Source organism: Mustela lutreola, chromosome 7, assembly GCF_030435805.1.
Source record: "Mustela lutreola isolate mMusLut2 chromosome 7, mMusLut2.pri, whole genome shotgun sequence".
Lineage (NCBI taxonomy): Eukaryota > Metazoa > Chordata > Mammalia > Carnivora > Mustelidae > Mustela > Mustela lutreola.
The window spans coordinates 77067410-77090820 of NC_081296.1; the positions used below are offsets into that span (position 1 = coordinate 77067410).

Below are 23411 nucleotides of genomic sequence, written 5' to 3' on the forward strand. Positions count from 1 at the left end.
ATTTTTCCCAGTTGATTTTGTTTTTCAGCAACAAAAAATAAAAGGTAAGGATATTGAATGATCCATAGACAAGGGTAGTATGTAATAGATGGCCAAAGAATATACAACAGCTGGAAATTACATTTCATTCAACCTAAAAATAGATCAAAGTAGTGGAGATGACTTAATATTTGAAATGTGTATATGTTCTTTCTCTCTATAGTTTTAAGGAAAAGTGGAAATCACTCCTGACTATACTGCATAGCAAAATTTAGTGATTTCCTATACTGCAAATCATGGCACTACCATTCCGGAAGGACTTAGAAAAGTACAAGGATCTAGATGAAGATGAGCTCCTTGGGAATCTATCAGAAACAGAACTGAAACAACTGGAGACTGTTCTGGATGACCTTGACCCTGAGGTAGGTGGTAAGGAGATAACTTCAGACCCTTTGAAACTAAATAACTTCCTTTGAGCAGTTATCTTTCTCATGACTTTTCTCTGGCACTCTCCACCCCCACCATTCTCTCTTTATCCAGATGAACTTTTTCCCTCTTCTCAGTTCCCCCACTTCTGCCCCCTCAGCTCCACTGACCTGCCTGTTCTGAACTACTTTCACCAGCAACCTTATTCTCAAGTTTATGAAGTCGGTCCAGTAAGAAATTTTTTCTCTGGTGCCTAGGTGGTTCTGTTGGTTAAGAGTCTGCCTTCTCCTCAGGTCATGACCCCTGGGTCCTCAGATCAAGCCCCACATCAGCTCCCTGCTCAGTGGGGAATCTTCTCTCTCCTCCTGCTCTTGTGCTCTCGCTTGCTCTCTCTCTTTCTCCCTCTCAAATAATGTCTTAAAAAAAAAAAAGAAAAAAAATTTTTCTCTCTGGGCAGGGAGGAACATTTTTGAAGCAGATGATTAGCTCTTTGATGTCTGCCAACCTCTGTGCCTCTTCAGAGCTTCTATACTATGATGACCCTGTGTAGTGTCTCTCCAAGGTTCTTTGTGACCTTAAATCTAACTGTACCTTTCTGAAACATGCTGACCAAAGTGAGTAAGTTTCTAGCCCTTAGTAGACTAGATCTAAGTACACAGCAATATTGCAGACTATGTGGAGCAGATTTGCGGAGTGGATGTTATTCGTCTTATAAGTTACACGGGGCTAAGGTAGAGCCCCTTGACTTCTGAACTGTTATTCCCTGGTAGGTATGTGGGGAGGGGGGTAGTCATTGAAGGCAGAGGCCAAAGGTTATGGCTGCTTAACTTGAAGGTAAGGGTTATTTGCTAGGATTCTTTTTACTACATGTTTCTTTATGTTGAGACATTGATTTTTAGTGCCTTTTAAGAACGAGGCAGAGGTTGTTTTATAAAATTGTTCTTGTTATTACAACACATTTCCTGCTGGCATGTGTTTGAATTTTTATTGAGAATTAACTCTTTTTCTCAGCATTACTTGAGCACTTTAATAACGTACCTATGCAGATCAAAACTCTTAACCGGTGAACTATCCTCTCCCGAGTGTAATAAATACTGTGTTCTGTGGAAAAAAACAAAACAAAACAAAAAAACTCTTAACCATAATTGTTATCACAAGGAAAAGTTTGTGGTACTCCTGAGTCTAGGGGATAACTCAGGATAACAGTACTGTTTTGATCATGTCACAGCAATATCTTCTACAGGTAGTTCACACTGTTAGACCTGTTGGAATCAAGTGATTGTACAACTGGTAGGAGCATTAAGTGCTCACCTAGCCCAGTGTTTCTTAACCTTGACACTATTGACATTTGGGGGCTTGAATTATTCTTTGTTATGGCGGTTATCCTGTGTGTTTAAGTTATCCTGTGTCCTGATCTCTACTCACTACATGCCAATAGCACAGTCCCCTGCTTAAAAATGGGCCTGGGACTTTGTTTTAATTAGCTGGGGTAAGATTACAGACATGGAGAAATAGTTTAATTCTTAGTTTCCAAGAGCAGGAAGCACACAGGGCTGCCCGGGAAAGCACCTGGATTGGTCAGGAAGCAGAAGCAGCAAGTGGTCCAGAACATTTCTTATGGTTTCCAAAGGAAGGAATGGGTGGGACATGGTTGGCAAGTTTGAGCAAGTTTAGTATTGGATAATTTGAGTAATTTCAGTGGGCTTTGGGCCAGAGGAGTAGTCTCCAGTTGTCTAGTTACCTGATTCTGGATGATTCAGGGTGTGTCTGCAGGGGATATTGGCTTGTTGTGCGAGAGAGAGAAAGGATGTGGTTGGGGTTTGGGCTCTGGATTGGATAGTTTTCATATGGAAAGCACACTGTTGGGTAGGGGCAGGGAGAGTTGTTTGCTATCCCTAGGAATTAGCTAGCCTAGCCCAAGGAGGGATAATCTTTCTAACATTAGCAAGGCCCCCAGAGGCAAAGAATCATGAAATCCAAAAAATAAAAAAACACGATTAATACTTCCTCTCCTTACTTCTGACAACCAAAAATGTTTCTGGACATTGGCAGTTGTCCCCTGTGGGAGCACCTTGGTTGAGAAACACTGGGTTAGCACTTGCCCTCTGTTTTACAGATGGAAAACAAAAGGTGGGTGACTTGCCTCAGTTTCTGCAGTTAGAGGAAGAACTGAGACCAGATCTCTCATTGCCTCATTGCTCCTGGCAAAGTCTAGTGATCCTTCTGTTCAGCTGCAGTGAGGCGCCTGTTAATGCGTGCTCTGTGCTATACATGTGAAAAAGCCCATGGTTTATATTTTCTTGTTTGCAAAACCGTGGCTTGCTTCTTATATGGGGAGGCTTGAGTTCTAACTTTTAGATGTATTTTTCCAGTTCCCCAACGCCAGTTGCAACTCCCCCAACCTCAGATACTATTAGTTGAAACTAGAAGAACAATGATGTTTATTGACAACATGCCACATGTTGGGTAAAATTCGGGGGAAGAGTGCCAGTGAAAGATGAGGTAAGAAAAGAGAACAAGGGTAGTAGCAGCTACTCCAGGCAGAGAAACCTCCCTGGAACTTACAAAGTCTCAGAAGATAAGGAAGAAAAGAGTGGACAGAGGTTGTATATGGTTCCTTGTTATGTTTTGGAGGGCCACTTTATTTTCCTTATGCTGCATTCAGTATATTTACTTGCCAACTTACCGCATTTTCTCAAAACACCCATCCTCTAAAGATAGCCAGATAGCCAGCCTAGGCAAAAAAAAAAAAAAAAAAAAAATTATATATTCCAAGGCTTGGAATATATAATTACAACAAAATTCTATGAGGGAGAAACCTGTACTTTTTAGTGGCAGTCATTTAAATGAGATCTTTACCTGTTTCTTGAGTGATTATGATCTATTAACTTGACTAAAGTATACTTCCAATAAAGCATGGTTGTTGGGTTTATAGCCTACAAAGCCAGTTACCTGTCATTATTTTGTGTTCAGAGACTGTATTTAAGGAACCATGATTACAGCTGACATATCACTTAAAACTTCCATGTTTTGTGTGGGCTTGAGCATACTTGGGAATAGTGCAACTTCCTCACTACCACAGTGAATAGTGCAACTCCCTTACTACCACAGTGAAAGAGCAGTATGCATTATTGACTGGGATGGAGAGTAACTTTAATTAATTTGCCTTAATGAGCATTTTTCCTTAAAAGTATTCTCAGGGGCGCCGGGGTGGCTCAGTCAGATGAGCATCTGCCCTTGGCTCAGGTCATGATCTTGAGGTCCTGGGATGGAGCCCCACATCAGACTCCTTGCTCAGTGGGTAGTCTGCTTCTCTATCTCCCTCTCCCCCGTTTGTGCTCTCTTTCTTTCTAAAAAACAATTTTTAAAATAAATAAATGAATAAAAGTATTCTCAAGTCTTTATTCAGTAAATATTTGGGGGAGCAACTAATAGATTCTGGTACCTGCTAGGCTTAGGAATATAAGAGTAAGCAAAACAAATGGGTCTTTGCCCTCATGATGCAGGCTGGGAGGAATGGGAGGGGGTAGGCATTAATTGAATAATCATGCCATATTAATATAAGAGCATATAATGGTAGGTCAGGAAAAACTTCCTTTGCGGAAATGGAGCTGCAGTCTTAAAAACGAGTAGTAAGGGGCGCCTGTGTGGCTCAATTAAGTGTCTGCCTTTGACTCATGTCATGATCCCCTGGTTCTGGGATCAAGCCCCAAGTCAGGCACCCTGCTCAGCGGGGAGTGTGCTTGTCTCTCTCATCAGACTCTCCCTCCTGCTGATGTTCTTGCTCTCTCTCAAATGAATAAATACAGAAATCTTTTTCAAAAATGAGTAGCAAAAAATGGTGGACAGAGCATTCTAGAGAAGGCTTCTGGTAGAAGGAAGTATGTCACGAACAAGGGCTAGAGTGGCTAGAATGGGGAGGATATGTGAGGTGAGGCTAGAGAAACATCATGGAGTGTGAGAGTGAGGTATGAAGACTATCAGACAACTGATCTGGGGAGACCATTTAAGAAGCTAAGGTAATATTCCATGCCAGCTTGATCATAGCTTGAATCAAAATAATGGTGTTGGAGATCGAGGAAGGTAAACAGATGAATAAGCTTTTTAGGAAGTAAAAATGGGTAGAACTTGATGGTTCATTGGGAGTAGATTCTTCAAGTGTAGCTCTCTTTTTCGAAGTTGGTAGGTAGAAATCTTGTTTGTTTATTTATGTTCTCATATACAATTTTGTGTTACAAAAACGTTTTTAGTGTAGGGTTAGGAACAGACCTTCTTTGTGTTTCATATTTATAGGTGAACTTTCGGTGTAATGCCCACCATTAGAGGAGAACACAAAGGTGGATTTTATGACAATTACTATGGATCTCAGCAAATGGCCATAATTGAAGTGCTATATTTTCTAGTTATAAAATGTACATTCCCTATTATTATCTATGTAAGATCTCCCTTTATAATGAAAATTATAATATCCATGAGATTCAGCATTATTGCCAACTTTGGGATGTGTTACAAAAGAAGATGGCCCTTTTGTATGACTTCTCCATTTCCAAAGCAAAGGAATATCTAGGAATAGTGAGACAAAGCAATATTACCACTTTGCCTTTCACTGAGCAAAAGAATGGAGCTCATGTTTTCTAAACACTGCTTTTTATTCCTGGACTTAGTAAAAATTCAGAAAATTTTCTTGTAAGAGACAACTTTAGTCTATCATCTACCCCCCTTCCCCACTCTGAGTCCCTCCATGCACTCAAAAAGACTGTACCCACAGGGAAACCCGGGGATGTAGCTCTTGATATGACTCCTGAGCTGTGCCTTAGTGCATGAGTAGCAATGACGGTGATTGCTGCAAATACATCCTAGTACTGATGTGTACATACATGCATGAAGAAGTTGAACCTTTCACATTGTGTTTGGACACAAACATGTGAACATTAATGTCCTGATAGCTTACTATACAGCATACATGGTTTCATACAAAAAAGTCTTTACTGTGAAATAGTAATCTATGAAGGAATATGATGTATATATCATTTAAAATTCTTCTGTAATAGAATTATTTTCCATATATGCATATATGCTGAGCAGTTATTAGTCATTAAGAAAACTTTTTTTAAAATTACCATTTAGGACATTTAAAAAATAAAGGGTGTTTCCTTCTAGTAGAGTACTTCTGAAGAAAATGTATATGTGCTTATTTTAATAACGTGATTGAATTCTGCCTAATGAAGAAAAACTTTGTGTGAGACACTTTTACATTGCTACCCTAAAATCCTCTAACGAGGATTGATATCTGTATCACATTCCAGTCTGTAATTCTTTCTTAAATGGGTACTCTGTGGAAGCATATAGTATTGGCATTCTTGGTGGTCATAATGGCTGATTCGTTCTCTTTGGCAGAATGCCCTCCTGCCTGCAGGGTTCCGGCAGAAGAACCAGACGTCAAAGTCCGCCACAGGGCCATTTGATAGAGAACACCTCCTTTCATACCTGGAAAAGGAAGCATTGGAGCATAAGGACAGGGAAGACTATGTGCCCTACACTGGAGAAAAAAAAGGTAAACACAGAACTTTGAAGTCATTTTTTGGTAGCACTTGATTTTTCTTTTTATAGGTAGGTAAGTCTGGAGAAGTAATATTTGTAGAGATACATCATTAGTAGCTTTAAAGATGGGACACTGTTGACTGTTGACTTAAAAACTTGTTAGGTAATTTGGTGCTTCATTTGCATTTTTCATCAACTTGGCCAGTAAGTTCCTTTTTAATTATTTGTGAGGTTTTATAATACAGTGATTTTATATAGCACTCTAGTTCTCTACTGTAACAAATTTAAAAGTGTGCTGAGGTAAAATTTTAAATTCAGTAGTGTATTGCAGAATGCAAATGATGACAAAACACTTCTCTGTTCCAACTCCTCTAAGGAGACGTGCCATCAAATAATTCAGGTCATATTTTCTTTTTCTTTCTTTTTTTTTTTTTTAAGATTTTATTAATTTATATGACAGTAGAGATCACAAGTAGGCCGAGAGGCAGGCAGAGACAGGAAGGGAATTAGGCTCCCTGCTAAGCAGAGAACCCGAAGCAGGGCTGGATCCCAGGACCCTGAGATCAAGACCTGAGCTGAAGGCAGAGGCTTTAACTCACTGAGCCACCCAGGCGCCCCAGGCCATATTTTCAAAGACCCTTTTTAAAGAATATCCTACAGACTTCCTTAGTAATTCATAGCTATAACTGTCATTGCTTCATAACCGTTACTTTCAGGGAAGTTTTCTAGTCCAGTTCCCTCCCACTGCAGAGTTGGACCTTGGGCAACCAACTGGAGACCGAGTACAGATATATATCTTAAAGTTCTCCTATAACACAATGTGAAGTAGGTTAAGTTTCTCCACTTTCAATACAGATTGGCTTAAGAAGCCACAGTGTACTTGCACTCTCTTATTGAGGGTGTGAAACATTAGGGAATGATGGCAGCAAGATCTGAAGATGAGCTCTTCCAGGGACTGTTTTTACATCTGAATCCTTAGTAGTCCAGACCAGAAAAAGGACAAGAGCATAGTGCTTTCTCCTGGTTAGGCTTTAGCGGTTAACTTAGGAAGGAAGCCCTTCTCAAAAATTAGTCTGTTACATGGCTACCCTTTAGTGGCAGAGGAGGCTGGAAAATTCATTTTAGCATTCTGGTCTCTGTAATAGCAAAAGGCTAGCAAGTGACTTTTGAGTAGGTAATTCATGAGGTCTGCATTAAGCCTTTTAAAAAATTATCTGTCATCCTCATTTCCTCTGCTCTTTCACTAGACCCCACTTCCCCCTTATCTATAATTCAATACACTACTTAGCTATTTGTATTAGAGTTCCCCAGAGAAATAGAAGCAGAACCAGAAGCCTGTGTTGAGGAGAGGATGAGATTTATTGTAAGGAATTGGCTTGTGTGATTATGGAGGCTTATTAAATCTGAAATCTGTAGGATAGGCCAGCAGGGTGGAGACCTAGGGAAGAGTTGCAGTTCAAGTCCAAAGGTAGTCTGCCAGCACAATTCCTTCTTCTCAGAGGAGATCAGTCTTTGTTCTTTTCAGGTCTTCAGCTGATTGGATGAGACCCACCACATATGACTTTACTCAAAGTCCACTGATTTAAATGTCAGTCTCATCTACAATACACCTTCCCTGAAACACCCAGAATAATATTTGACCAATTATCTGGGCACTGTGCCGAACCACATTAGCTCATAAAGTTAACCATGTTATTACTGTTCAAGATGAGAGTGTTTTGTCCCTCAGATATTTAGGGCCAGAAAAAAGGATTAAGAGCCAATTAATGCATAGTTTGAAGTTTGGAGAATCACAGAGATGAGTAAAAGCATCAGTTCTTTGTGTTTTTTACAGAAACAACTATTGGATATATTTTCATCTGAACAGCCGTACCTACAATAACACAGTATTTATAGCTTCAGTCCTGTTTATACAGGAAAACATAGTTTTATGAGAATAAATATTGATTACCTTTAACTATTATGTGTGTTTCGAGTAAACTCAAGGGGTATAGTTATGGAGATAGAAGCAGAGGAAAGGATGTGAGAAAAACAGATGTCAGGAAAAAATGTGGAATTTGAGGACAAGAAGAGAAAATAAGAGTTGTGAAAGAGCTGAGTTTGTCCTGAGCTGACCCAGGAAGCTTTCCATTATGCTCTTGTTTCATAATCTCCAGTTGCCTAGGGAAAGATCTTGGAGGATTAGAGGACGTAGGAAAGAAGGTAGAGAAGAGTTGTGGAAAACAAAAAAATATCAGAGGGGAGAAATGATAGAGGTGAGGAATATGAGTGACAAGTCAAAGAACACTATCTTCAACTGGAGTGTAATAACTTTTGTTTCCTTTTTTAACTTTTTAAATTTTTATCTTATTAGATTTTGGATAGGTATGAAATAAACAAATAGTTGGGTTAAAAAGCAGGTAATTTTGCATTCATAATCCGTGGGGGGTTTTTTGGGTTTTTTTGTTTGTTTTTTAGGATTTTTGAGAGAGAGAGAAAGTGCATGTGTTCTCATGCATGCACGTACTCATACATGTGAGGGGAGAGGGAGAATCTCAGGCAGACTTGCTGATGGCTCAGAATCTGAAGCAGAGCTCAATCTCATGACTCTTATATCATGCCCTGAGCCAAACTTAAGAGACACCTAACCAACTGAGCCACCCAGGTGCCCCTTAGTGTTTTCTTTTTATAATACATTGAGTATTTGGGGGGCATCTGGGTGGCTTATTCTTTTAGGGTCTGACTTCAGCTCGTGTCATGACCTCAGGGTCCTGGGATCAAGTCCTGTGTTGGGCTCTGTGTGCCATAAGGAGTCTGCTTGTCCCTCTCTCCCTACCCCACTCACGCTTGCTCACTCATCCTCTGTCTCAAATAAATACATAAAATCTTTTTTAAAAAATACACTCAGTATTTTTATTGTTTCTTCTAGCTGTGTATGTTTGTTAAATACTGTTTATGGGCAGCTATGATCAGTGGCTAAGACTGGCATTTTTAAAAATAATGAACTTTATTTTGAAGCATAACATTCTTAAAAGCAAATGCACAAATCAGAAGGATATAGCTCAGTGCATTATATAGTGAGCACCTACATAGCCGTGTAGTCACTACCTGGCTTCTTCTACTCACTTTTCCCTTCTGAGAGGTAATCATCATCTGAGCTTCTAATACAGTAAATTAGTTCTGCCTATTTTGAAAATTTCTGTAAAAGGAACCATACAGTCTGAGTATCTGCTTTGCCTACTATCAGCAGTCCCACTGATGGAAGCAAATGCCACCACCCTAGATGGGGTGGGTCAAGCCATAAAAGCCTTACAGTGCCTTAGACCCCAAGAGGCACAAACTTGTCTTCAGCAATTGGGAAACTTTGGTTGTAGAGCTCTACTTTGAACTACACCTCAAAGCCAGCTCTCGTGTTCTCAAATCCAGCCTCGACTCCAGCCTTCAGTCAGTTAGCTTTGCTTATCCTTTGTCACTAATATGTCTTCCTTTCTTTGGGTCTCATTCTCAAGCTCTTGATCACATTCCGGAAGATTCTGACAATAATTCACCCACAGCTTATTAGCATACCTGCCAGTTGAGCTAAATGTGAATCCCCTCTTTAGCTCTGAAAATCCCAAAGCTTGTTTTTTTGTTTTGTTTTGTTTTTTGAGTGACTCTCCTATGACTTTTTACCCTGAACACCTTCATTGAGCCCCAAATTTCTTAACTTACTACACAGGAGATAGACTTTCAGATCGAGGATGCATTCTAGGCGGTAGAGGTTCTCCTAGTTCTTTGTAAAAAAGTTGGTAAACCTGTTAAGAAACAAAAGCATGCACTTTTTTGGTGTACTTGGACTCGTTAGAACTTATAAGATGTGCCATTCATCTCTCAGTTTTTTTTTTTTTGTTTTTTTTTTTTTTGTCACACTAGGATGACATGTTGCAGAGTTGAGTGCCAGTGACAGGTGCCAGGGCATGTTTTAGCAAAGTCACTCAGCATCAGGTTTTATCAGTCACTCAGCACCAAAATCATATAGTGATCTCACATTGTAAATTATTGTCACATGGTTAACATTGTCAAAAAAATTATTACTCAGTTTTTTGTATTTTATTTTTTAAGTAGTCTCCACACCCAGCATGGAGTCCATTGTGGGGCTTGAACTCATGACTCTGAGATTAAAACCTGAGCTGAGATCAAGAGTCTGATGCTTAACTCCCTGAGCCACCCAAGAGTCCCATCAGGTTTTTTTTTTTTTTAAGCCAAGAATTGGGAACCACTAAAATGATTATCCAGTCATTAAAGTTAACTACTTTTTCATACTCCGAGATTAATTAAATGATTAATTATACTTATTGTTCACCTAAAAGACACACCTTCTTTGTGGAGCTAAAATTACACAGGATTGGTGTGACAGAAGGGAATCCGTAAAACTGAAAATTGGACATTTTGGGATTTTTTTCTTTTGGCCATGAACAAAAACTATACTCACGCCAAATTTTGTCTTTCTAGACCACCTCAAGATGTTTTAAAAAGACATGACAGACTAAGAGGGACGCTTGAGAGTTGGATTTATAGATAAACAAGTAATTGCATTTTGTGATCTGTGAAATGATTATGATTGTCTATTTTACAGAATTTAAAGTGTATGTCAACATCTGTGAAGGGGGAATTAATCCTCATGAAGTGAAGTTCAAGGCATTTTGTCTTAGGTGCATTTGGGGAACATTTTGTCCAACACTAGTAAATGTTCTGCTTTTAATACTGTAGTTTATTAGCAAAAAGAAGGTAAGGCATAGCTGACGAAAGATGTATTAAAGATTGTTTTTAAGTGCATCATGTATAATAGAATTCACAGGATGCATCTGTCAAGTTCATCGAAGTCAAATAAGCTCTTGGTGGGTCTCATATGGTATCAAGAGTCTGGGCAAGTATTAAAGAAAAAGGTCTTTCTTAGGAGTCTACTATTTTCAAAATGTTGAGAAACTAAGTATGTAAGAAAGTCAAAACAACATAATTCCAACATAAATCCCTTGTATTTGAAAATAAAATATTAAAATATTTGGGAGCTTTTTACCCTTTTTCCTTGAAATTTTACAGAATATGTAACTGCAGTAGAGACCAAGACAAGGGTGAAGGAGAGCATTCATCCAGTTCGTTCTTTCTCTTGAGAATGGTGAAAATGCACAGTGCTGACTGTTTAGCTGGTGATTGTTTCCCACCATATTTTTATATATCTTGAATATTCTGTCTCTGAGAGAGAAGGCATAGATCCTTGCCATGAATTTGACACTTGGAGAAATAATTTGCCCTACTCTTTAATATTTTTTACTGCCTTTCATTTTGCTTTTCGTTGCCAGGAGTCTTCCTCTGCATTTCTGATATCACACTTCACCCTTAACCTAGCCTAAGTTTTCCCCCCCAAGCGTCCCTTATTTCACTGGAAGACGGGAGCCAGGCTGCATGCACTGGCTATCCACTATATCCACTACTGCATCCACTATACTCAGGTGCACCAGAGAGTTCCTTTTGAGCCACTGGCTCACCCATGGGGCTCCTCCCTTCCTTGCCAAGCCTCTTGTTTTCCCTGTTGGCCCTCAGAGTAGAGTCATTTATGCCTTTTCCCACGCCCCCCTGCCCCTTCCTGCGAAGAAAATGCCCTTGGGTTTCTTTCCCATAAATCCTATAGGCCCTACCTTAACCCTGCTTATTACTGAAGGCAAATTTAACCAGATTATTTTAAACTAAAAACTTCTCATACCCTTTCCAAGTTAATTATTCACAATTACATTGGCTTTCCAGAAAACTTAACTGTATTCGCTCTTACACTAAAGGAAGCTTCCCCCACCTTGCTGAATACATGATTTCTTTTGAGAAAAGGCAGGCCTCATCCCTTAGTAAACCAGAAAGATCGTGATTATAACCTGCCTAAATCAGCAAGATTATGTAACTGCCAGTGGGCAGTTGGTTTTCACTAAATTCAAGATGTAGATGGGATCTTATTTTTCTGTTCATGTCTTATGAGTCTAAATGTACCTTATATGGATTTCCAAAAAGTGGTTTTCTCTGGCACTGAAGCTGGTGTTTGAAATGAGCTCTTTAAGTTAGCAATGTAGGGGTCTCCTTTTCAGACCTCTCACTGTGTCTTTTCAACAATTCACTCACTAGCTCTTTGGGGTAAGGAGTTAACCAGATGGCCCATTCATCACTCATGTTAAGACCTCGTTTTATGGGAAACTTTGCCTAGATAACCATATCCAGGGCCTGGATATTCCTTTCTAACATTTTTTATATGATTTACATTCTTTTCAATACTAGTATTAATTATTCTGGAATCATATACAGTGAGGCTCTCCTACTAGTTTCTGTTTAGGATTGGCAAATGCTCTTGTTGCATTGACCATTTGTCATTATAAAGTGATCTTTTTTGCCCCTGGTAAAATATTCATTACTCTGAAATCACACTGTCTAATATTAATATAGCCAATCTTTTCATTAGTGCTAGGATGTTATATCTTTTTTGTTGTCCCATCAGTTCTTCTCTTTTTCCTTTTTCTTTCGTATCTTCCATGTCCCGATTTAACTTTAGAACCCATGAAATAGAATAGCTTTTAATATCCTTACTTGCTAATTTTACATCTGCCATTGCTCAGTTATGATGGACTATTTTTCCTTCCTTACGGATCAAATTTTCCTGCTTACCATAGTGGTCATTTTTTTAATTTTATTGGATTCAGACATGAATTTTAACTTGTTGGGTGCTAGATATTTTGGTATCCCTGTAAATATCCTTGAGTTTCATTCTGGAACATGATTAAGTGACTTAGAAACAGTTTGATTTTTAGTGTCTTATTTTTACGATTTGTTGGGTGGGACTGGAGCAGTGCTCATTCTAGGGCTAATTTTTGCTCCACTAGGCAAGACCCTTCTGAGTTCCCTCCCCAGGGCCCTGTGATTTATGAGGTTTTGCAGTCTGGCTGCTGGGAACAGGTCTTACTCCCAGCTCTGCATGAGCACAGGCACTATTACCTGGCATCTTCTCAGGTGTGTTTTCCTTGGCCCCAGGTAGTTTCCTCACACATGTGCCAAGTAGTACTCTGTTGAGGATGAAAAGGTAGCTCTCTGTAGAGCTCCAGAACTCCAGAGTTTCATCTCTGTAACTCTGTCCTCTCTGGTGTGCTGTTCTGCAGATGCCAGCTGATTTGGTCTTCTGTCAGCTCTGGCTCCTAGTTCAGAACATTTCCCAGGCCCTGCCTGGGTTCCCATTCCCTTGTGCTGTGGCTGGACACTTTTCTCTAGGCAGGAAGCTGAGCGGTCAGAGGGCTCGCTTTGTTTCTCATCTCTCAGGGATCACTGTCCTAAGTTGCCTGATGATTATTAGTGTCTTGAAAACTTTCGTATAGTCTGTCCATTTTTGGGCTTCAGGCATATGGGTAAATCCTGTCTTTATTATTTCACTTTGGTCAGAAGTAGAAGTCTCCAGAATCATCTCTCCACAAAGTAAAGATCTCTTACTTTCCTTATAGTGTCTTCTAGCTCATTATCTAGTATGCACAAACTCACTAAACATTTGTTGAATAAATGAGCATTTATTGGTGATCATATTACAATATTACGCAGTTATCATGTGTCATTGGATGAAAGCAAAAATGCCTTTTCAGGATTAAAGATCCTTTATTCTTTAGTTTGGTTGATTGAAGGTTGGTGTGCATCTGGTCAAAAGGCATATCCCAAAGCCCCTTGGACATCAGAGTGGCCTAATTACCTCGTTTCTGTTTTGGAACAGGTAGCTTACAAACAACTCAACAGTAAAATTAGCTAGGGCCTTCCACCTCTGTAGAAATGAAATAAATAAGAGCCATCTCTGTTTCTTGTTACAATACCTTTTATATGCTCAGCAAGGCTGAAGCTATGACTAAGATAATTCTTAGCATTTGTGGTAGCTGTAACTTGGTATCATAGCAAAAGAGATGAGGACTAGTGAAGAAAAGTCTGGCAATAAAATTGTTAACATGGTTAGCAATATCTCTTACTGATTTTGTGACAATAACAAGAGTCTTGGCAAGGTTTTCCTTCCCTACTGCCCCCCTTGGCACAAACAGGAGTTTGGCTCAGTGCCATGCATTTCAATTGCTATTATATGAATTCTTATCTTGGTTTCTTTTATTTCCTTAGCTGTCATTGGTAGTTGCGTAAACATTACTGAACTATTTTAATATTCTTAGCAACCAGGAGTCATAGCCCTGTTTTTGTTTTGTTCCATTTGAGGCGGGCGGGGGGGGAACATGTCATATCATACTTGTCTGACAGATTTTTTTCTGATCTAGTGATTGTTTATTATTTTGCTTCAATATAAAGAATTATAGTTTCAGTTTTTTAAAAAATTCCAGTTTCGGACTTTGCTATGTTAAACAAGGAAATTAATGTCACTTAGATTGAGTGCTGTCTACTGAAGGATAAAAATGAGCAGTTATTTCCTCACACATTTATGTTATTTCAAATAAATGCACATATTCAAAGTTGTAAGTCAGGGCTTTTTGACCATGTTAAATTAGACTAGTCCAGGGTAACTCATCCTATTCTTTTCAGAACTCTAATTATACGGATTAGTAGTTATTAATTTGAGTAGGTAATTATCGGAATCACCTAGGGAGCTTTTTTTTTTTTTTTTAAAGATTTTATTTATTTATTTGACAGAGAGAGATTACAAGTAGGCAGAGAGAGAGAGGAGGAAGCAGGCTCCCTGCTGAGCAGAGAGCCCGATGCGGGACTCGATCCCAGGACCCTGAGATCATGACCTGAGCCGAAGGCAGCGGCTTAACCCACTGAGCCACCCAGGCACCCACCTAGGGAGCTTTTTTAAAAATAACCATGCCTAGCCTAGTTCCATTCTTGAGTTTAAGAACCACTAACAAAGATACCTGGGACTATATAGTTTTCAGTCTTCTTGGTTTGTTAGTTTGTTTTGGAAAACTCCATCTCTGTCTCTATCACACACACATATGCAAGAAATCCCAAGAGAAATATAAGAATATTAAGAATAAGAATGTATAAATAAAGAATTAATGTGTATCTATTATGTTTGTTACATACCACTTCCTTTATATATGTTAAGTCATTTTACCAGAATGAGATGGAGATTTCTTTAAAGAAATAATCTGTTTTGAAAAAACACAAAAGAATCAAGATGATCATACTAAAGTATGATACTAATAAGCTTAATAGTTTTATGTAAAAGCAGTACCAAATTTGTGGTGCATTTCCATACTGTCTGCAAAAACACCCCCATACAAAACACCTCTGCGTCTAACAGAAGCCTAACATTTCACTCATCCTGTGAGATATTGAGGGCACAAATCAAACTAACCATTATAAAGGTCTGTTATATTTGTTGATGTCTCATAGTCATTAAGATTTTTAGCTTAAATCTAACTGATAAAAGACTTAATTAGGGCACACGTTTAGAAAGGCATTTTCTGTTATATGGGATCAGTCTAGCATTTTGCTAATGATATATTTCTCAGAAAACAGCTGGTTTTGGTTAAGAAGCCCAAACCTGCTGTCTCACTTAATATATCCTAGAACATTATCTTTTTTCTTTACATTTTAGGGGGCGAATATAAATTCACTTTGGAAGACAGAAAACCTATATTTGATATATCAGCGCCTTCATGGTTTTTTGAAATCTTTATTAAGATGCAGTCCACACCATAACACTACCCATTTGGAGTATACAATTTAATGGTTTTTAATATATTGCAGAGTTGTGCAACTGTCACCACAGTCTTCAGGTTAGAACATCTTCATCACCCAAAAACAAATAATGTACCTACCCATTAGCAGTCAGTCTCACTCACTCACTGGCAGTCAATTTCTCAATCTATTTCTAGCCCTAGGAAATCACTGATCTACTTTCTGTCTCTTTAAATTTGCCTGTCTGGACATTTTGTATAAATAGAATCATGCAATCTGTATTTATGATGAGCTTTTTTCATTTAGCAAAATATTTGGGGGTTTCACCCCTGTTGTGGCATGTATCAGTGCTTTGTTTCTTTTTATGGCTGAATCATATGTCATTGTATGAATAAATGTCATCAGTTGATGGACATTTGGATTGTTTCACTTTTTAGCTATTATGGATAATGCTGTGAATATCTGTGTACAAGTTGTTGTGTAGACACATGTTTTCATTTCTCTTAGGTGTATGCTTAGGAATAGAATTACTGGGTCATATGTTAACTATGTTTAACAATTGAAGAGCTACCAAACTGTTCCAAAGTGGCTGCACCATTTTATATTCCCATCAGCAATATATTACGGTTCCAGTTTCTCCACATCCTCGTCACTTGTCTGTCCTTTTGATTGTAGTCATGCTAGTAGGTGTGAAGTGATAATGTGTTGTGGTTTTGATTTGCATTTCTCCAATGACTAATGACATTGAACATTTTTTTTCATGTGCTGTTAGACATCTGTGTATCTTCTTTGGAGAAATGTCTGTTCAAATCTTTTGCTCATTTTGAAATTAGGTTTTTAAAAATTATTTTGCTAGGTCCTTTGAAGACAGAGAAACAAAAGCAAAAATAAAGTATTGGGACTGCATCAAAATAAAAAGCTTCTGCACAAAAAGAACAACATAATTAAAAGGCAACCTACTGAATGGGAGAAGATAATTGCAAATGATCTATCTGATGAAGGGTTAGTATCCAAAGTATAGAAATAACTCACACATCTGAACACCCCAAAACCAAACACTTACTTAGAAAATGGGCAGAAGACATGAACAGACATTTCTTCAAAGAAGACGTATAGATGGCCAACAAACATGAAAACATGCTCAGCATAACTCATCATCAGGGAAATGCAAATTAAAACTACAGTTTTATCACCTCATACCTGTCAGAATGGCTAAAATCAAAAACACAAGACTCAAGTGTTGGCAAGGATGTGGAGAAAAAGGAACCATCTTGCACTGTTGGTGGGAATGCAAACTGGTGTAGCATTATGAGTATGAGGGTTCCTCAAAAAGTTAAAAATGGAACTAACCTATGATCTAGCAATCACACTAGTTATTTACCCAAAGAATACAAAAACACAAATTCAAAGGAATATTTCCACACTTAAGTTTATAGCAGCATTATGTACAATAGCCCAAGTGTCAATCAGTAGATGAATGGATAAAGCAGATCTCTCTCTCACACACACATACACACAAATATTACTCAGCCATAAAAAAGAATGATATTTTGCCATTTGCAATGACTTGGATGGAGTTACAGAGTATAATGCTAAGTGAAATAAGTCAGTCAAAGACAAATACAGTATGATATCACTCATATATGGAATTTAAGAAACAGAACAGTTGAACAAAGAGGTAAAAACAGACAAACCACGAAAAAGATTCTTAACTATAGAGAACAAACTAATTAATGGTTACCAGAAGGGGGGTGGGTAGGGGCATGGGTAAAATAGGTGATGAGGATTAAGTAATGCATTTGTTATGATGAGCACTGAGTGATTAAAATAAAACCTTAGGGGAGCCTGGGTGGCTCAGTGAGTTAAAGCCTCTGCCTTCGGCTCAGGTCATGATCCCAGGGTCCTGGGACGAGCCCTGCGTCGGGCTCTTTGCCTGGTGGGGAACCTGTTTCTTCCTCTCTCTCTGCCTGCCTCCCTGCCTACTTGTGATCTCTGTCTGTCAAATAAATAAATAAAATCTTTTAAAAAATAAAATAAAATAAAACCTTAAAAAAATTCCTGATGTTTTACATCAGTCATTGACTTACTATTGATGATCTTTCTTTTATGTTCTGGATACAAGTTCCTTATCAGGCACATGATTTTAAAAACATTTTTTTTTTTAACCATTCTATAACTTTTCTCTTCACTTTCTTTTTTTTTTTTTTTTAACTAATTTTTTTAAAAAGATTTTATTTATTTATTTGACAGAGATCACAAGTAGGCAGAGAGGCAGGCAGAGGGCAGGGGGGAGCAGGCTTCCCGCTGAGCAGAAAGCCCAGTGCACCACAAAAGTTGTAAATTTTGGTATAGTTCAATTATTTATTTATTTATTTATGTCATTTGTGCTTGTGATATCCAAAAACCTTTGCTTAACACAGGGTCATGGAGATTTACTCTTACAGCTTTTCCTTAGATTGTTACAGTTTCAGTTTTTAAATCTAGGTCTATAATCCATTTTGAATTAATATTTCTGTATGGTAAGAGGTAGGGGATTGACTTCATTCTTTTTCATATAGCGATGCAGTTTTCCTAGCACCATTTGTTGAAAAGACAATTCTTTCTCCATTGAATCGTCTTGGTACCCTTGTAGACATTCAATTGACCATAAACATAAAGGGTTTATTTCTGGACTCTCAGTTCTATTCCATTGATCTAGATGTCTTTCCTGATGCAGCATAATACTGTCTTGATTACAACAGCTTTGTATTAAGTTTTGAAATTTGAAACTGTAAGTCCAGTTTGTTCTTTTTTTTTTTTTTCAAGATTATTTGGCTGTCTTGGGATCCCTTGGATTTCTGTGAGTTTTAGCATTACCTTCTCACTGTCTGCAAAGAAGTCAGCTGAGATTTTGAAAGGGATTGTTTAGGTCTATAAATTAATTTGGAGGGTCTCCTTAGGTACTGTTAGTTTTCTATGATTAGATTTTGTGTATGTGCATTAAAAGATCATTGTTACAGTGTTAGTGTTAAACTAACCGTGAAGAAATATGAAGTAATTATTTTTATATTGTTAAAATATTGTACAGGCTGAATACGCCTACAACAAAAATGTCTATATACAGAGAATTTATTTTAAAAAGGAGTGCCGGGTGAGGTACCAGACTGGGCTGTATAAATTAACAGTAAAATTCTGTATCACAGGAACATTTCCGTAAGTCCTTTGAAATTTTGTTGTTTTGCTTTATTGTTTTTTATGATGAGATACGTTTTGTATTTGTAAGTATTAGCAAAAGTTTATGTATGGGAAAAATTAGATATTAATAATGCCTCTATGGAATGTAGATGAGGATAACAAAAATAAACATTTTAGATTGTTATGATGCTTTAGATTCCATTGGTCCCTAGAATAAGACATGGGCAGCTATTTGATAGCTTGTGTAGTTTTGTTTAGTAAGTGAATACCATAACCTAGTGGTTCTCAACCTTGACTGCTATGCATTAGAATCCCTAGAGAGCTTTTAAAAATCCAGCTGTCTCATACAGCTCACCAGACCAATTAAATCAAAATCGCTGGAGTGGGACTTAGACATCAGAATTTTTTAAAGTCCCCCAGGTGAATCCAGTGTGCAGCCAGTCTCTAAAACTCCTGCCATAGACTGTTGAAAATGCAGGTGAGACTGAGCTCAGGATAACGTAATTATCCTGAAATGACAAAGTCATGAATTCCAAGCCACTTTAATTATACTGTCAACTGGGCACCTAGGTGGCTCAAGTTGGTTGGGCATCTGTCTTCGGCTCAGGTCATGATCCCAGGGTCCTGGGATCAAGCCCTGCATCAGGCTCCCTGCTCAGTGGGGAGTCTGCTTCTCCTCTTCTCTCTGCTGCTCCCCCTGCTTGTGTTCTGTCAAATAAATAAAAACCTTTAAAAAAAAAATTATACTGTCAGGGGTGCCTGGGTGGCTCAGTGGGTTAAGCCGCTGCCTTCGGCTCAGGTCATGATCTCAGGGTCCTGGGATCGAGTCCCGCATCGGGCTCTCTGCTCAGCAGGGAGCCTGCTTCCTCCTCTCTCTCTCTCTCTGCCTACTTGTGATCTCTCTCTGTCAAATAAATAAATAAAATCTTTTAAAAAAAATTATACTGTCAAACCACTGAGAAAAGTACTATGGAGTTATCAGGATGTAATGATTTGGATTTGCCTTTGCCAACCAAGAATAAAAGATTATCTAATAATCATCAGAACTCCAAAATTTGGTACGAAGAAGATCAGTTATGGATACCATCATATATATAGCTATAAGAGGGGGAATGTTTCCTGCTAAAAAAGTTACGTTTGAAAACTACCAGTTTATTGGAAGAAACACTGGATTCGGAGTTTGGGAACCTGTGTTCTAGTGTTCACTTTGCCGTGTAACTTAGAACCAGGGTATTTAAATTATGCTTTATAAAATTATGTAGTTGAACTGGAGGTGATCACCAAATTATTTATTCTACAAATTGGCTTGCCTGCTGTGCACTAGGCAAGGATGTAGAGATAAACAGAGAACAAAAACCATGTCCTTGTAAATTTTACAGAAGACAAATAAGCAGAATGTGTCTGTGTAGCTATAGCAAAATGTTCAGGGAATCAAGGAAGCACAGAGCTGTCCTGCATCCAGTTTAATATTGGACACACTCTGTGGTTGGCATTTTCAGTAAAAATTCACAGATCCCTTCAGCCTTACTGGCAGAACCTGTCTCTGAAATAGAATGAAAATGCCACCCCTGCAGTTGGACATATGACCAGTTCTGGCCAGAGAAACCTGAGGAGAAGTCTGCACGGTTTTCCTTATAAAGATTTCCTTATAAAAATTATGTCCCTCTTTCTTGCCCTGACCTTGTCACATGAGGTCTTGATACTTAGTGTTGCAGAAATCATCTTGAGACTAATCGCCTGAGAACAAAGGCCTTTATGCTGATTATAACCAAAGAGAAGAATGGAAAGATCCTGGGCCTTGATGTCAACACTGAGCCACTCAACCAACCCTACAACCACCTATGTGTGGACTTACTGAGATTATAAAAATACTTATTGTTTGAAGTCTTGCTGCTTTCAAAATGGTCTGTGGGTCAGTATTGGCATCATTTTGGAGATTAGTTAGATGCAGAAACTCAGATCCCATGTGAGACCTACTGATCAAAATTTGTACTTTAATAAGATCACCAGGTGAGTGAGGTGCACATGAAAGCCTGAGACACACCAGTTTAAACCACTTTTTTTTTTTTTTTTAAGATTTTATTTATTTATTTGACAGAGACAGAGAGAGCAAAAGACGGGGGAAGTGGCAGACAGAGGGAAAGGGAGGAGCAGGCTTCCCACTGAGCAGGGAGCCAAATGTGGGGCCCAATCCCAGGACTCTGGGATCATGACCTGAGCCGAAGGCAGATGTCCAACCGACTGAGCCACCTAGGCACCCTTAAACCACTTTTCATTGAGTATTATATTACCTGCAGTTAAAAACATCCTTACTAATACAAATATATTGTGGATTGACCAAATGCCATTTTTAAAATAATGCTTAACCAGAAAGACTTCTAACCCAAATGTAGAAAGTTACAAGAGACTATTGTTCTTATGTACTAACCCAGACAAGCAGTATAAGTACATCATTATCGTTTTAAAAAATCTATCAGAGAACTTGAGGACACAAACCTAAATGACTTTAGAAAGTGACAAGCCCTCCATTAGATCAGTGACGTACTTCTCTCTTGGCTGACTGAAATGTAGGGAAAAGCAGAAAACCATCATAGAAAGGAATCAGGAGAAGTCAGCCTAATTTTTAATAAACTTCTAATGATTATGTTTGGATTAGGTGATAGATTAGAAATCCAGAGAAGCACTGCTCCAGCAGTGCTATCCACTAGAACTTTCTGCCATAATGGAAATGTTCAGTGTCTGTGCTAACCAGTGTGGTGGCTACAGGCTAGCCAAATGTAGCTATCAGATACTTGAAATGTGCCTAGTATGACTGAGGGACTGAATTTCTAATTTTAATTAATTAAATTTAAATTTAAATAATTAGATGTGGCTAGTGGCTACTATATTGGACAGTGCAGCTTTAGAGATGCTAAGATTGCACTACCCCCACTTCTTTCCCTTAGGTCTTCATTTAGTGCTAAGGATATTAGAAGAACAAAGGCAGTGAAGCAGAGCTGAGAGGAAATTCCTGAGGTATAGGTTTTCAGCTCAGAGAGGCAGGAAGGCTGGGAGAAAACCCTTCCAGGCCAACCCCAACTTCACAGAGTGTAGAGTAGACTAGGTGAGGGGGCCTGAGAGATCTGCCAAAGCCCAGAAATCAGGGGGTGGGACAGGAAAACAAGGGCAGCTCCCCATTCAGTCAGAAAGTTGGCAGCCTGGGCTTCATATCAGTAGAAACTCCTCACAGTTCATGGTTCATGGAGCACAGATCTCCAGAACCCCATAGGGGTTGTAATCTGAGGGTTTCCTGGAGAGAGAGTCCTGATCCTATATTCAGAATGTTTGAAGCCACTGAGGAACTGACTCAAACTAAAGTGACAAAGCCCAGATTCAGCTCAACTGTAGAGCATATTGATTCAGCCCTGACCTACAGGACATGCCTCTAAGAAGAAATATCATTTCCTTCAGTCTCTGCTATACTTCTATATAAAAATGCCTAGCATGCAGCCAAAGATCTTAAGATACATATTCCCCATACTCAAGAAAATAAGAGTCAATATAAGACTTAGACATGACACGGATATTGGTGTTATCAGCTAGGAACTTCAAAATAACTATAACAAAAATGCCAAAGAATCTAGTGGACAAGGTACACAGCATGCATAAACAAAGGAGGAATTTCAGCAGAGATGTGGAAACTATTTTCTTAATAAGAAACAAATGGAAATGCTCACCATAAAAAACATAGTATCAAGAATTAAGGTCCTTTAGATGACTTAGTAGAAAATAGCTGAACAGTTTTGGCCAGATTGCTAGAAGCAGTCTGTTGTGGAAGGATTCCTTTTGGTTGCACGGGTTGAGGTATATTTTGAATAAGACAACACTCGCTATACTACTTATAAGCCCAGAGACATTCTTTTGATAGAGCACTGCATAGATTCATCACGCCACATAATCTTGTATATTTCCCTGGTAGTTTTCCTAATGGAAAACAAATTGGCACTTGTGTGAAGGTATGCATAGACCTTTCTTGATATTTAGTGCGACTTTTCACTTGTCTTGGGAGAGAAACCGGAGGCATTCTTGGTAACCCAGTGCCCACCGTGTATGAGTATGTCATGTTTGGTCAGCTTGTGCTGCAATTGCATCATTACCATTTTCCATTTCCTTCATGTTTTCACTCTTGCATTGAACATGTGGTAGTAAAATACTAGTTTTCACATAATAAAGATTTTAGTTTTCTAAAAACCTGTAAGTTTCTTAACAGGTAACCTTTTTAGCATCCATTGAGGCTTAGAAGAATAGTGACTTAAAGTTTCCAGGTACCCCTTAGGACATACAGGAGTTTCTTTGCAATTAGATCTTGAATTTCTAGGCTCATAAACTTGATTGTTCCCTTGGCCAACAGTTTGTTGCTTAAGAGTAACAAAGTGGATTCCATTTTTTTTTTTAATCTCTAAAAGTTTTATAGATTTCTCAATTTTATTCCTACATTCATCGTTTGGTTCAGTATTTGTTGAGTAACTCATAATTACTCTCAAAAGAGCCTATTTTTATTTTCACAAATAGAACAGTTTCTCAGTTGATTTTTTTTTTTCTCCTCCTTCATTCTGGATTGTACAGCCAGCCCTCATATTGCCCTGGAAACTTAAAATACA

The 23411-nt window shown here is 38.5% G+C and overlaps 1 protein-coding gene across 2 annotated transcripts in view; it reads left to right on the forward strand.

The window, feature by feature from the left end:
* The window catches only part of TMOD3 (tropomodulin 3), a 77593-nt gene that overhangs the window by 30995 nt on the left and 23187 nt on the right, over positions 1–23411 (forward strand). For both annotated transcript variants that reach the window (XM_059181559.1, XM_059181558.1), the window contains 2 exons: positions 203–401; positions 5803–5959. In XM_059181559.1, the coding sequence (XP_059037542.1) occupies positions 276–401; positions 5803–5959 (283 nt within the window). In that variant the 5' untranslated portion in view covers positions 203–275. The remainder of the gene's footprint in view (positions 1–202; positions 402–5802; positions 5960–23411) is intronic.